The 16,239-nt window shown below is 41.2% G+C and overlaps 1 protein-coding gene across 6 annotated transcripts in view; it reads right to left on the bottom strand.

Annotated features, from left to right (window-relative positions):
- Positions 1-16,239, bottom strand: part of NT5C2 (5'-nucleotidase, cytosolic II) — a 63,906-nt gene that overhangs the window by 32,247 nt on the left and 15,420 nt on the right. For all 6 annotated transcript variants that reach the window (XM_014250235.2, XM_014250231.2, XM_014250234.2 and 3 more), the window contains one exon: positions 9,797-9,917. In XM_014250235.2, coding sequence (XP_014105710.1) covers positions 9,797-9,897 — 101 coding nt within the window. In that variant the 5' untranslated portion in view covers positions 9,898-9,917. The remainder of the gene's footprint in view (positions 1-9,796; positions 9,918-16,239) is intronic.

Here is a 16,239-nt window from a genome sequence, read left to right on the forward strand (position 1 = left end):
AATGCACTGCCCTCAGCAGTAATTATCCTCTCAAGAAGAGGGATGGGTGGTGTGGCTCGGGGACAGTGAGGCACACGGGGACGGCGAGCGCAGAGCCGAGCGCTCATGGCTCGGGGAAGCTGGAGGAGCTCCGGGGAGATGCGGCTCCGCACGCACGTTCCGGACAGGTGGCCGGCACAACACGCCCTTGCACCGGCCCTGGCAATCCGCCACAGCCTGGATTTTAGCAGCAAACTCCTCACACCAGGCTGCTGTGCAGTCCTCTTACCTCATCTCTCACCGACGTGCTCCTCGCTCAGCTCGCAGCAGTCTGATTCATCTACTTGTCTGAATCATATTACAGAATTCCTTTAAAGCTTCCCTGGTACCCATGCAATTTTGCTTGGATCTGATTTGACTTCAGAAGATCATTATGCCTGAACCAAGCCCTAAAGTACTGTATATCTTCTTGGACAGCGTTCTAGAAAACACATCTGTGGCTAATTTAACCAGTCACTGGATATTGTTGCTGTTCCACGCAAATCCACTTGGAATACAGTTTCTCTGGCAATAGTACACTTTCCCCCTAACCTTGCACACTCTCTCTGGGAGTCACTGTTTCCTGGCAAAGTGCCTGCCTTTGACAATGGGGCTTGTCACTAAGGGGCCTTGGAGGTTATAGATGACGCTCTTTTCTAATAGATTTATGTATTACCTAAAGAAGACAAAGTGATAGGATGAACACTGGAAACTGGTAAAGAAATGCCTTTTGGAAACATGAGATGGACTCGTAACTCACTAAAATTCGCTCCTGAAATAGCTGGCTTTTGAGTAGGTGGAGCAAATTATCTGAATCTGCAATCTGAATCCGTGTTTGTCTTTTAACATCGAGACAGCTCTGATTTACAAGAGCCCAAGGAGAAGCAGTATTTAGTACTAAATACAGTCTGATACTTTGTATAATGCATGTGATTATGCACTGCTGCTGCTGCTGCTGTCGGGAAACATTATTTGTTAGCTAATTCAAGCACGTAATTTCTGATCTCATGTTTGTGCAGCTTGTTTCTGAGAATGCAGAGCTTTAAGAAGGAATAACATACCTCCAGGAGACACTAGCAAATTTTTTTGTCTAATCTGCAGTCCAGTTCTGCTCTTGCCTTTAGGCTTCATCTAAACTTAAACTGCAGTGGAGTTTTCTGACTGTTTACACAGGACAGGAGCAAGAAGGGAAATTTAAAGATCACAAGATCATTCAGAATTGCAATACTTGGTAAGTTTCCCAAATGAGGACAAAAACCCCAAGTACTAAGACACAGCTGAATGCACTCACAGAAAGGGCAATATGACAGTGCCTGTGAAAGGCACAAACAAGGGAGCTGTGACCCAAGAGATCTGTTCCAGTCCAGCCTGCCTGTGTTTAGATGATGATGACACCAAACTGACCAAAAAACATGGAAAGATCCCTAAAACTCTGACAGATTGTCATCCTTTGCTTTTGTAGTATTTAGAAACGGAACACAAAACCAGCATACCTTGAGACTGAAGATATGGAAGAGTTTTCTGAACAACAAAACAAATAGCACCCATTAGTATATTTTTGTTCCAAAATAAGTCTTTTGACTGAAACATGAAAATTACCATAGCAGCACCCTTTGGTAACAGCTGGTGAAGATGCCCCTTTCTCCACCATAAATTTGCACTTATTGCCTATGACCTGTAAACTGCACTGGCTGGGTCTAATCACATCCCAACCTGGCAGATTTCAAGGCATCCTGCCAACTGATCTGATGTGGTAATTACTTCACCCACCAGTGCTGGAGTGAGACAGAGCAAATATTTAAAAAAGCTAAAGAAGTCTATTACACAACATGTTCAGGAAAGGAAATGAGAACATTTTAATCAATTTAAACTTGCATAGGCCTTGGCAGATTAAATGAAGACTAAACAGTGGTTTAAAAAACAAAAGAAAAGAACCAGTTTCACTTCTCTTGTGAAGGCCCAGATAGATATTGGTTTATTTTGTAGGCACTCAGGACCTCAGTTTTAAATCCTGATAAAGAAACACCCCATGAACAGTGCTCCTCAGGCACAAGGGAATAAGTAGCTATTTACAAATATTTACTCCCAGAAACTGACCAGCTTAATTCAGGGTTTTACTCAAAGTAGTAAATATATGCAGTGTCCTAGAAACTAAAATTAAAAGCTGAGATTAAATCTCTAGGACAGTTTCTGGGAAGAGCCAGGTGCTTCTCAGAAGTTGCAGACTTAGCCCATTTCAAAGCTGTTCTTAAATTCCAACTGAAGGTACGCTCATCAGCCTGGCTACAAGAATACCGATCAAATCATAGGATCACAGAAGAGTTTGGGGTAAGAAGGGACCTCAAAGATCATCACATTCCAAGCCCCTGCCATGGACAGGGACACCTTCCACCAGATCAGGTTTCTCCAAGCCGCATTCGACCTGACGTTGTGTCTGTTGGATACAAAAAAGTAACTTCTCCTCAGAACAAATGCTATAGAGAAATTACAAGAGTTGTTTTTAATGACTATACAGCAAGAGCAACCTGAAGGGCCCTAAGAACCTCAACCACGTGAGGAAAAAGATCCTCTGGTCATGAAAGGAAAGGATGAAATAACAAGTTTTTTACAGCTCATCCAGATGAACAAAAATCAAAGAATCTTCCATATTACAAGCAGTAGAAACAATGCCAGAATAAGAGGAAAACTAAAATGATCTAACATTTTTAGGCAAGGAAGATTTAATGTAGAATAATTTCTCCACTTGCCAAAATCAGAAGAAATCATCCTCTCCCTTCCCCTGAATTTGTTTTTTTCCATTTAGAAAATAATCACTTTAACTGGAGGCACTGGAGTTAAAATTTAAGCTGATCTAAAAACTTAACAGCACTGGGCAGTAAGACAAAACAAACTGTAGGCACAGCATGAGAACACCCTCTGCATTCCTTGTGCTGAGGCAGAGGTGAGTATTGCCTAAACCCAGCTCCACACCTGTGGGCACCCAGAGCATCTCCTTAGACAGTACATTGCCTTTGTCTTGCCTTCATCCTTTCCTCCTCATGAAAACCCAAGCTTTACATTTCTGCTCTGAGGAATATCCCTGTGATCTCCTGCGTTTTGGATTCCCTGTGCAGCGTGGCTGGAGTGACACAATGTGTGGAGAAGGCGGTTGAGGAACAATATTCCAGCTCCATGGGCTCCCTGAGCACCACTGGGACTGGGGGAGCAGCACCTGGACTTGGGGTGTCAGCCTGGCAAAGACATCCACGTTTGGAAAAACAGACTTGAGGAGCTGTTTTAGGGAAACTTTGAAGCATGTTTCCCCTCTAATGAGCTCTTCTCAAAGATTAAACCTTGCAGCTTGGCCACAGCAGAAGTCTCTCAATGACAACAGTATTTATTTTCTTTTTAAGCTCTATGGATTGTGCTGGGTAAGAGAAAAATGTGTTGTATTACAAGGAAGAAGGAACTGCTGAGCATGCAGCAGGGGAGTCACACAGCCCTGAGAGCCACCACTCCACAACTCACAGTCCTTTATATTTTTACAAGAGAGCTGCTCTTGGTTTTGTTACTGTTCTTGTCAATCAATTCTGAAGCAGGAACCTAAATCCCAACTCTTCTCAAGTAACACTGGAGAGGAACAAACACAGAGAGGGAGAAATGTTCTTATTTGTGCAAAATCTCTAAAGAATTGTGTGCCTGAATGAAATTTGCGTGTATAATAGTCTTGTAGTTTGACCAACAAAATAAACAAAATGCACAGAACTTCACAATTAGGGAGGAACCTGGCACATGGCTCACAATTCCTCAAAGTGAGGAAATGAAAATGAACAATGTGAGACAAGGTTTCTGGAACAGAACACTTTATAATAATTTTCCAAATGTGTCTAGAAATACCTTGCAGCAATTAGCATTTTTCTGAGCAGTATGTTTCACTGGAAATTAAATAAATACAAAGAAAATTGCAACACTGCTGAGTGAAACAGCAAATACAGTGGGAGCTGGCTAAGCATAACCTACATGTGTGTTTAAAAAAGCCTGTGGTGGCCAGTTGGGCTTGAGCCAACCACAAAACAGGGACTAACTAGTCAGAAGGCTCAGATTCCTGCTTACTCAGGGTTTAGGAACTTTGGTTAATCTTCACTTTATGGACAACTTCCATTTTTTAATAAGCTAGAAGAGTAAAAAAGAAATAATGGGAACTAAATGGATTAGCTTTTAATAGTCTCCCACGCCCAAATTCCCCATGGCCTCTTTAAAAAGGCAAATAATGAAATAAACATCCCTCTACTGTTATGACAACTCAATGTTCTCAGTATGACCAGCTAGTCCCGAGATGTGGTCTGCCTGGGGCACTTGTGTCACTGCATGACATTACAATTCTGGTCACAGCTGACTTCCACCAGCAGCAGCGAACTCCCCCACTCACTTTATTTATCTGGTACAAAGCATGTGAGCAATCTAAAGAAGATACTACCATATTATCAAAATGTCTCATCTTTGGGTGCTGGATGTTTTGGTAGCTGCCTTATAGAAGAAATAAACTGCTTTAAATTTTAAAACTAATGAAATTGCTCTTTTGCTAATACCTGCCTCAAGGTGGGTATTGACCATTCCATATATTATTTTTTATCATACCATTTTGGTTTTATTTTTTAATTCTAGATTTTCAGAGTTGTATTTTATTCCTTCTTCAACCAAAGATGAATATTATGAATATTTGTAATCATATTTAGAGATAGTATTTGGGCTTGAGTAACTTTAGGGGATGAAATAGTATCAGACAGGGGAAACAAAAGAAGTGCACAAAAATTTCCTGGCCACTTCTAGTAACGTTTCCACCATCATGCCCCACAATTTTACAAGTCTAACTGTCCTTGTACAGTTATAGTGACATAAAACTAGAATATCCAGTAATGACTGGAACTTCAAAGCATGTTGAGGCTGTATCCAGAAACACAACTATGAGCACTTCCCTCTGAAATTCCGCAGGAATCAGATGCAAAGAGATAGCCTTGGCCATTTCTGTTTTCATTGTTTGGGTTTTCTTCCCAGGCAACAGCAAAGTGCCAAGAAGCTCACATATGGATTCCATCCCAAAATAACACTTGTCTGCTCCCTGAAACTATTAAAGCTAAGGATCATGGGACATTTACAATGTAATTTCTTTATTATTCATTTGGCAAGTGGTGTGCTTTTTTATAAGCTCACCCGTTCTGAAGACTTGACACTCCCTCTCCCTTCTCCAGTGTCTAAACCAAAACAGAGAGAGGCACGCGATCCGAGGAAGCTTCTCAGACACACGAGGACAGACGATTGCCAGCAGAGCCTCCAGAGCTACCCAGTACATGGAAACACCACACATGGCCTGTCCAAATGTGTTTCATGAAAAGAGCACTTTCAGACTGATAAAAATTTGGACTAATTTTCCACCTCAATGAACTGGTAATTTTGAAGCAACTTAAATAGAGCCACCTAAACAGATGAAGAGTTTCAAGTCTCACAGCCTTGTTTATACAACATTTCCACCTGTTTGCAATCACTGGTGATCCAGTAACAATTAAGTGAAGAAACAAGATTAGCAGTGAATAGCCCAGAGTCTACAAATTTGAACAAGCTAAAGTACATCTTTAATCCATTAAATCAAAACAACCAATCTGCAATCCTTTTGCTTTGTCATTATTAAAGTATATGCTATTTTTTAATCCAGAATCTCAGTGTATAGTAACAACTAAAATCATTTATATCACCACCATAAGGTGCTCTGAAAGCAAACTGAAGTAGAGAACTATGAAGCAACTTATTTAATACTCTATCAGCAGTCAGCAGGAGAATTAGGATTAGGAATCATGATGCCACATACCCTGCACTAGCCAGCAAACAAAAGAGAAAGAAAAAACCCCAGCAATTAAAACAACAACAGAAACCCCACATTCAGGAAGAGAAGTCTCAAATTATTCTGATGCAAAATGGTAGAAGCATCCCAAAGCCAGCATGTTTAACAAAAAGGCCATTTCAGCCTTACTGCTCTGCTAAGCCAAAACCACAGATAAATAAATATAAGTACAAATACCTGTTTCCTGGATCTTGGTAACTGTCAGTAACAAGAGTGGATGGAACACCAACTTTTTCCATTATTTGCTTTAACTTGATGAGGTTGCTATTTAAACCCTAAAGAGCTATGTGAGATAATCCAGAGGGTGCCTAGAAGTGCTCACTCCAAGTTAAAAAATAGACACTAGGGCAATTCGGTGGCTCAGAGTCACCCTAGTTCTTACCTAATTACAATCACATTAAATGACAGTTCTCCTCCAGAACAAATGATCTGTGATTATCCTCTACCCGGAAAAGTCAACAAGCAGCACAGGAGGGAGGTGGCCTCACAACCACACATGCCAAGGAAAAGTCTCCCAAGAACTACACATCCATTTTATTTCCGAATTAAAATCTGTGTTGCCAATAGCACAGTAATGCAGTATCCTCTTACCAGTGACCTCTGCTAGAGAATGAGCAACATGTAGCTTGCATATTAATTCATCTTCAGACCTCACCTCCAACAGCCGCCAGCAGCGTTGTGTAACAAGGTCTGACAGCAACACCAGCTAAGCTAAAGCTTTCATTAAAGTTGTCAGAAATTCCCTGAAGATAAAACCCCACCACTTCTCCTCCCTAATAGATTTTTCTGATTCTATAGCTATAAAAATTTGATTCTGAACATTCTTGCCCATGGCATTCAGATACGATTACAATACAGTCATCATACTCTGAGTCGGTATGCACAACACCAGTTAAACCAGTCTCAACTGGGACTTCTGCCAACAATTATTATATGTTGAACACCCATCCATCAATTATGATACAATTAGAAGTGCAGCACCTGAAAAAACACATTCCCAATAAGAATGACCACTGTAAACTACGACTATTAGAGTGGCATCTTCAGAGGTAATTTTTTAGAAGTTTTTTAAAAGTTTCATGGCCACAAGAACATTTATATATTTTTTTCAAAGTAAACTATTTTGCTTTTGGAAGCTTTTCCCATTATTTAATCTGAATTCATTTACAATTCAAGCATATCAAATCTGGTGTACTTTATGAGAACAAGAATGTTAAATTGATTGGTCTAGGTATCTCCACTGGTATTAAAGTAAGCATGAAGTAAACAAACAGCAAAACAAGTTTTTTTAAATTTCGCTCTTCAGAAAACTAAGCATTCCTAGCATAATTTAGAAAATCTGCTGAATGACTTTGAGCTCAACTAGGCTTTCAACATAGCTAACAAAAGCTAGTCCCACTTATGCTCATCTGTAAATGTGGTGTAGCTGCCAAGCTCCTCCAGCCTTTCAGATTAGTCCCATAAAATAACTTTGACCAGCTTTAAGGTAACAAAATTGTAATAGGTTAAATTCAATGTTCTTACTGGTTTTGTTTCTAAGTCACTTTAGATTAATGTTTTCAAGAATTTTTCCTTTAGCTGCTGGAGTAAGAAAAAAAAGAGACAGAAAAAAAAAGACTAAAAGAAAAAGAGAAGAAAAAGAAGAAAAAGAAAATAATCTTGACAATGACATCTTGTATTTTCTATTTCTCTTTTTCATAAAACTTTCAGTGCTTCTGCAATATCCAAGAGTTAGAGCATACCTGGACCTTAGTGAAACACATTTACATCCTACAACTCATGGCTGTGACCAGCACACATATTCTGCATCTGAAGCATTAATAAAACACTAAAAGATACAATATCAAACACCAAGGGGAAATAACTTCAGTCATACTCTATCATGTTAAGTTTGCACTTTTTAAAGTAACATCACATCTGTTAACACTACGACCGACCATGAAAAGTACCAGAAATAGAAATCTGACAACACTGCCTCTGGAATGATGTTGTTTCAGATTCTCACAATACTGGATTATCAAAATAACTCCCATGAAACTGGTATACCAAAGCCATTAATAGCACAGATTTATACTACAGTCTTGGCATCAGGTTCTCTCATTCTCTACCATTCCCTCCCTCTCTCTCTCTCTTTGAAAGAGGATAGCAATTCCAAAACAAAAATGTGCCTCCCCTTAATGTATTTCCAATGTTGTGCTTTCCATGAAAATCTGTGATGCTAGCAGCATTTCTGCTTGGTATGTTTTGCATAAGACATTTCTAGCTGCTAAAAACAGGTACCTAAACTTTACCACAGATTAATTTTGGGCTACCAGATCCCAGCTCCTAGTGGGAAGCCCTCCTTTACATGACTGAATTCCCATCTTCCATAAGGAAATTATTTCTGAAAGTAAGGGTTTCATACACAAGTAAGAGTAAACATAATGGGGGCTTGAATGTATGAGCTCTTAAAGACAAGCACGGCTTCCTTTGGATCCTCTACAACATTTAGCAAATTGTCAGCACTTAACAAATGCTAAGGAAATACTTGGAAAAAAATATAAGCATTATTCTGACTTGATTTCCATCAATCTGAATCAGGAGTAACACAGCTGAAGTTTTAAATGAATTTATGACACAAAGGTAAACCTGTCAATGACTGCAACAAGGGGAAGAGTTTTTGACAGGGAATGGTATAAAATCTCTCTCTTCTTACATGCTATATATAGTTACATTCATTAAATGCTTCCATATCTGACAAACCAGCTGACAGAGAGATTCAAATAATGCCACCACTTAAGATATGTTGTTCAAACATATTCCTTGGAACTTGGAAGGCTTTGGAAACACATCACAGGATCCATTACTTAGCCCTGGACACTGCAACTTGCACAACCTGGCCAATCATATGATGCACTAAGACGTTTTTCTCAAATTAGATTCCATTTGGAGAATCAAAAGATATCTAACACTTCCAAAACACTTCCCCAGAAATACCACCAATGTGAATCACAAATGCAACGTGGCATTTATGCAGGAGGTTGAGAAACTTGACTTCTTTTTCTGTTTCTACATCAGACATACATTTCCCCTTCTGCTGAATATCCTCTGATCATCACACTGTATGACTTCTCAAAATAACCTAGCTAAACTTTGGAGATACACCTCCCACAAACAGAATACTGACAATTAGTAGATGCTGTAGTTTTTAACTCTGTAGCAGACCAGACATCTGATAAGGATACAGACTTCATCCGTCTTTTATGCTCTGTGCTTGGAACCTTGAGAAATTTTTGGCTCAATCACACCTCCAATGTGATCTTGCAAAAACAACCTAGTGCCTGCACTTTGATTCCCAAACTATAAACTAAGAGTGATAACATTCCTTTTATTTTGAACTTTCTCTCCTTTACTTACTGTACTTGTTTTCCAGCAAAGATGGTTTTAGTTACACCTAACAGAGAAAAGGTTGGGCTCTTGCCTAGTGTTGCTGCACGCTCCTGTGGTCACACAGTTAATCACACTAGGTGTAATTCTCAAACAGTTTCTGACCCCATTTGATTTCCTCCTTATTCATATTTGTGCATTCCAGCATCCAAGGCTCTGCACTGTCCAAGTGTGCACTGCAATAATTATCATAAAACCTCTGCCTCTAAGTATTTATGAAAGCTTCTATCCAAAATCTGACTTTGATTAATCTTTTGACTGAAATAAGAAGCACATCCTCACTCAGTCCAGTACACGTATCTCAACTCAGATGTTTGCAAACTCTTATAGGCCAATACTGTGCTGTCTACTAAGCTCTCTTCTACCAACACTTCTATGAGGAAGGTAAGAACAACCTTCCTGTTCTACTAACAAGCAAAAAAAACCCCAAGAAATGTGGGTTTTATGTTTAGTTTTGGAGTTTCACGGATGACCTACCGGTGATAGGCTTCCCGACGGTACTTTTTCAGAGCATGTCCATCCATGTTTGCAGGGAGGTCTGCTGCATTCTGGAGTCGGTCGCTCCATGAGGTTGTCATCTTCAAATTCTTACTTATTTCTGAAAGAGATAGAAAAGAAAAGCTTGCTTGAGTTCAAGGTTTGTTTTGCCAGAAAGTTGTCTGTTTCCTGGTATGAAGGAACTCCTGTGCCATTCAGGAAGTCTTGCAAAGTACCCAGTGGAATGACCTGAGTGTGCAGGTCAAGTTAGATGCTGCTCTTTGAGATATTAGAAAAGAGAGATGGGAAGGCTGTTCTACATGGCTGCTAAGATATTCCTATCCACTGTGGTGAAAACGCATTTACAAACAGAGACCTTGTTTTCATTGATGAAAAGGTATTTTTGATGCTAGAGTTACCAATATGCATTAGCTGTAGGTGATAGAAAACCCTTAATACATGAGATAAATTCAGCAGTGTAAACCGTACAAGCCCCACTGGGACTGACCTTGCCACTTTTACCACAAAGTGAAAACAAAGAGCCTTGTCCCTGGCAATTTGATCTCTAAGCAAAGACAAAGCTTCAAACTGATGCTAAATTAGCAGAAACAATTGGAAGGAAAGTAGAAAGATGATCCTCTGTCCTCTGCAGGTCAGACACATTCAGGCAGAGCAAGAATACACTGCAAGCCTGTAACATGAGCGATGCAAATATTCACCAGCAGATCTTCACTAACATGAGCACCCCTTCTCAAGTGCTGGCTGTCACAACCAAACTACAGTCAGTCCTTCTCATCAGGAGGGCCCTGCCGTGAGGAAAGAGGGGCGCCTTTCCCAATTTTGTTATTAGCACACTGGGGCAATCCTGCTCGCCTGCTCCTCCAGCCAGACACTGGATTCCTGCATTCCCTGGCACCAGGTGGGGTTATGAAGCAGCCCCATGGTGGGTCAGTTCAGCTCACCAGTCCAAGTCCTCACCTATCAAAACCAACTGACCAAAGGTGAGGAAAGGCAGAGTAGTCCCCATTGGTCAGCTGAGCCCAGCTTAACCTGCCGCAAGCCTGTCATTAGAGCTGGTGTGGAGAACAGGGTGGGAGACACAACCCACAGTGGTACCAAATTAGGTATTACATGAAACCACATTCTTGTGTAACCCAAACAACTGCTGGACTGCAGGCCTTGGCTTGCTTGTTCTTCTTAAAGGAAACAAAATCACTCACAAACTACATGGGTAATGATACATGAAATACATCTGGACACCTCTAAAATATGACTGCATTCATTTTACAAAAGGGAATTTAATGATTCCAGCAAAATAGAGAGCAGAGCAAGTGTTCAAACCAGCTCTAGAAGTCACAGCGCTCTCAGTGTCACACGCGTGCTCCTCAAGGAAATCTGTATAATTTTTTCATTTTAAATTCTATTAAAGAGCAACGGTTTCAATTGTCACAGCATTTCTTAGTATATTTACCTACTAGCTGCTGGTCATAAACATCAAACAGAGAGCAAACAGTTTGTCTGTAAAAAAGCGTTCCTCCTCCTCCAGCATTCTCTGCTTGTCTCCCAGTTACTATAACCAAGGTTTACAAATGCATCTTCTTCCACATCCTAAAGGTCACCAAATTCAGGCCCTGGCAGGCAGCCCAAGAGTCCACATGCCGTTGCTGAGAGCTCTCCCCCTGAATTCCCTGCAACACACCCAGGAGAGGAGGTCACCACCGCGAGAGGGTGACGGACCATTCCAGCCAGCCACAACTTCCACAACAGGGCATGCAGGGAGAATCAGCTTCCAAAATAGCCCCAGCCACAGCCACCAAGGGCTTTACAAGTAATTACCAGCTATCTATTTAAGCCGCGCCCAAAGGCAGACAGAAGGCAGCAAAGGACACAGAACTCAACGCCCCTCAAGCACCAACCTGTTCTCATTTCACTCGGAAGGCAGGGCACTGCCTGCAGCAAGGCTCCTCAGGGACAGCAAGGGCTGCTCAGGAGAAGAGCAGTGTCCCTGCAAGGGTCACAGGCTCAGCCAAGACATGCAGCAGACGAAGTGGTCTGGTAAGACCCCAAAACTGCAAACTACAGAAAGGGCTTGTGCTCTCTGAGGGTGGAAAAGCTTCTACCCCATGGACATTCCAAGATGGTCCAGATCATCACCACCTTGGCCTATTTTAAAGCTACTAGCCTAGGGCTGATATGAGAGACATACTCATTGAAAACCTCTGAAAGGCACACTAAACAGAGTGTCTGAAAAAACTCTTGCATGGCTGGCCTTAGGACTCTTAGACAGCTCTGGGTCTAGGTCTTCCAAACAAGTCGAAATCCAAGCTTCCTGCTGTTTAGAAGGGGTACACCACTCTACTTACCCAGCTAGAAACATAGAAATACTCGATTTACACCCACAGACCACACCAGAGACATTGTGTTCTGCCAGCTTCCCATTTCTTCTGCTTCCCATCACCACACCACCACATCAGATGCTGACACAGGTACTAAGCTAGGACTACGTCCAGAGGCCATCCACACCAGACAGCTGACAGCATACACTGACAGTATCCTACAAAATACCCTAAAATCCAGATGGCAGAAGACTTTTAGCAGGCTACCTTTATAATATCCATTCTAAAATAAGGAATCAGTGATGTAGTTTGAGCTTCTATGTGATGAAACCCTTCTCTACAGTACAAGAAACCAGACAGCATCATTTTGTGTGTGTTGGGATTCAAAAAGCTGAGACTTGAGGAAACCACAAAAATCTGAGTTTCCATAATTAAGCAAAGAAGGCCTGAATTATTTTAATAATCCAGCTATATTTTGCTGTAGATGCAATCAACAGAGTTTGCAGGCAGGACAAGGTTTGTAGACAGAGGCAGTATCTTTCATTAGAGCAAATGGTATGGCTGGAAAAAATAGACAGGCTCTTAGGTACACAAGCTTGCATGAGTTTTCAAATTCTAAAGGTTGCTCTAATGAAAAATATTACCTCTACCTTCAGGCTTTGCCCTGATTTATTAAAATATTTCTTCTAATTCTAATTTCTTCAGCATTAAGTAGCAAAAAATTATGCTAAAGGTTTCTATTATACATACTTAAAGGCAGGCTTACAGTTTAGCAGGCTCCACTGACACTGCGACAACAGCTTGCTGCCCTGAAACAAAACAGCGTCAACTGACAAAATATACTGCAAGCGATCTTCACTACCCGAAAGTCTTACTCATGCAAAAAGCCTCACAGACTTCACTGAAATTATTCTGTGCTTCGAAAAATGTGATAAAAATTATAAAAATCAGCCCACTTGCATGGGTAAGAAACCTGGGACCTGGTCCCTGAATATTAATTCCCTCTTCCAAATAGAGGGAGAAAATAAAGAAGGACAAAATCACTCCATACACTTGTAAGCCACTGGCATAAACATCTAAGAGAGCAGGCAGACAGCCGAGCAGGATTCTCAACTCCCAGCAACTGAAATATGATGCATCTTCCTTTAGTTACAAATCTATTTTTGAAATGAATAATCTGTAAATAGCTTCACATAAAAATAGAAATCTTTACATAGATAAAGCATGTCAGAACACATCCCCATAATTTATTGCAAACATGCTCCTTGCTTGTGCTGTCTTAATTAAGCATCTGATAGCATTTATGGTACAGGATTCCTTTTGAAAAGGTATTTAAATCTCAGCTGCAAAGCTTTGATACAGAGTTGCTACCCAGAACATATGCTTTGGCCCAAAAGAACATGAGGTTTTTAGCACATATTTTGAATTAAGTCCATTTGTCAGATTTTAGATGATTCAAAGCATTATCCATAGTGTATTTTTTTCAAATAGTCATATAAATTAAATAAAATGTTCCAAAGCATTTCCCTACTATTACTTTTGAAATCTTTTTCAGGTAGCATATAGGTAGAAATTTCTGCACCTGATAATATCTGACACGTTCATGCTAAATGCACTGACTGCCTCTCTTTTTTTTCTGCGTTCATCTTGACACTTTGATGATGCAATGCCAAATCAGAGGCGTACACACCAAAATGCAGAGATGAACAAAACTCTGGTGACAATCCCACTATTTCCAGGATATTCTCCAAGAGCCTATACAGCCGAAAACAAAAGCATCCCTAACTAAAGTCAAGGTTGTAGCGTACTCACACTGACTCACCGTGCACTACAGCTGCCTCTTCTCACATGTTCTGCTTCAGGAATCATTAATACCTTGGCAGCACAGCCCACACACGTACGTGCACAGTGGAAAGCGAATAGAGAGAAAATCATCACACCCAGTGTTTGCTACTTAGGAGCTCTGTGTCTGCTCAGAGGCTGTGGGAGTACAGACGAGTCCTGTGACGCCCTTGCCAAGCCTGGAGCAGCTCCTGGCTCCCTGCTGCAGCGCTGCTCCATCTCCAAGTGCTCTGTGGGGTCTCAGCAAGGGAGGAGAGAACCATCCTAAAATCCTGGGGACTAGAAAAAGGAAAGGGAGCAGGAACAGGGTTGGCTTGTTCATGACTCATGTCAAATTCCTGGTCTGGGTCATGACACAGCTGCACAAATAGGACAGGGGAGAGGAAAAGCGATCTTTTCTGCAGCATAGAGGACTGGCCATGTAAGGGTAGTTAGGAAAAGCAAGTGACTCACTTTCTAGGAGCATTCCACTCCCTCACTGAGGGCAGAAGTAGCTTGCACCTTGTTGAGGCCAGACACTTGGGACAGCGAGCACTGGAGGAGGTGAAGTCCATCCAGGTTAGCATCGTACCTCCTGCTCCTCTGGGATGGGCAGCGAAAAGCGGCCCGGACTGTGTCATGTGCCTCAATGGCACCTCCCGGTGCCACTGTGCGAGCCGGGGCTGGGCAGGCTCCTGGTCTCACCAGAAGTGCCAGGAGCAAAGCACTTCACCAGCTCCCGTTCACATAATACATTTATGGGCAGCAAAAGTGCTGTCCCCATTTTGTCAGCTAGGGATAGCAAGGCATAGAGAAGGTAATAACACAGAGCAAGTGGGAATCAAATGGAGAAGCACCAATTCCTCAGTCCCTGTGCTAAAAGTCAGCCTGAGCTCTTAGTGCTGTCAAGATGAATCACAGATACACTGCATGTTCCTAGCACAGTATACTTTTACACAAATTCAAATTTCAATACTTAGCATCAACTGGCAGACACGGAGAGGTCAGCCTGTACTTCTGCGTGACAGAAGCCACAGAGCAGCACACTTCTGATGGGCTCCAAGACAGTAATTGCATGGATGCCAAATGACACTCTGATTTTATTCTGAATTGCAGCCCTACACACTAGCTCTATTAGTTTACATAGCTCCTTCCCTCTCCCCCACAGCCCTGGGATGACAATTCAAACTACTCTTGTCTTTTACTGCCAACACTTCTGTTAGATGGCCAAAAGCAAACTGTTTCCAAAAGGTGTTTTTAATTAGCAATGCTTTTGGAAAATTACTACGTCCATGACTTGAGATATAAGCAGTGATGCTTGTAAATTATCTTAACCAGAAAACAGACTTTTTTTTTTCTCCTTGTGCCTAAAATTAAGTTCTTCACTTGAAGATCTTCCACTTCTGTGTGGTTGCCTATCTGACAGTAAGGCTTCATGTTCATTATGGCAGGACAGGCAAAACACATCTTTCATATTAGAATATTAAATTACTTCCAAGAGACACTTCAAAGCATACTCTCACCTCATGCTAATTGAGGTTGGCTTTAAGCAGGATAATTCTGTATGCTGATTACAAGGTATTAAAGAGGTAGAGAGCTGCTGTTAAGAACCTGTTAAGGTTAACCACAGACACATAGTGAGCTTACAGGTGTCACCTGTGGTATCCAAAGATCCACTGGACTACATTAAATTGATAACACTCTCCTTGCTCCATGGATTATACTGAACCTCCTAACTCCAAGCCTACAATCTCTGACACTGGCTCTGACTCTTCCTACAGGAAGGAGGTAGCAGTTACTCTTAGACACCACCACAGTGCTTACATCATGAAGATGCTTTTTCAAGAGGGTGCTTCCACTGAAATTGGTAAAGCACTCCCAGTCATAAGTTCCTTTAACCATGGTCTGACTGATAGACAATGGTAACTCATGGACTATTTCTGAATGAATAAGACATAAGAAAGGAGAATTCTACTCATCCCATTTATTATAGGATTTGATCTAATTTCAGGCTGAATTTTATCTCTGTTTTAAAGCCAGATGCTAAAGTAATGTCTGTTTATCAAATAGATTGTAAAACATATTTATCAAAACCCGGCTTATTTTACATGGATTTTTAAATCAGAATATTTCTATTGACAACCATACCCACAGAGTGGCTGTGCAGTTCCTAGAGCTCCTGCAATACTCCAGGACCCAAATACATTAGAAACACTAAAACCCAGAAATACATTAATTTGAAGTTTCTTCTCATGTCCATTCAGCTCTATCCAGGGAGTTATATTC

The sequence above is a fragment of the Pseudopodoces humilis genome, chromosome 9, assembly GCF_049639895.1.
Source record: "Pseudopodoces humilis isolate 2021_Gansu_Grassland_sample_001 chromosome 9, ASM4963989v1, whole genome shotgun sequence".
Taxonomy (NCBI): domain Eukaryota; kingdom Metazoa; phylum Chordata; class Aves; order Passeriformes; family Paridae; genus Pseudopodoces; species Pseudopodoces humilis.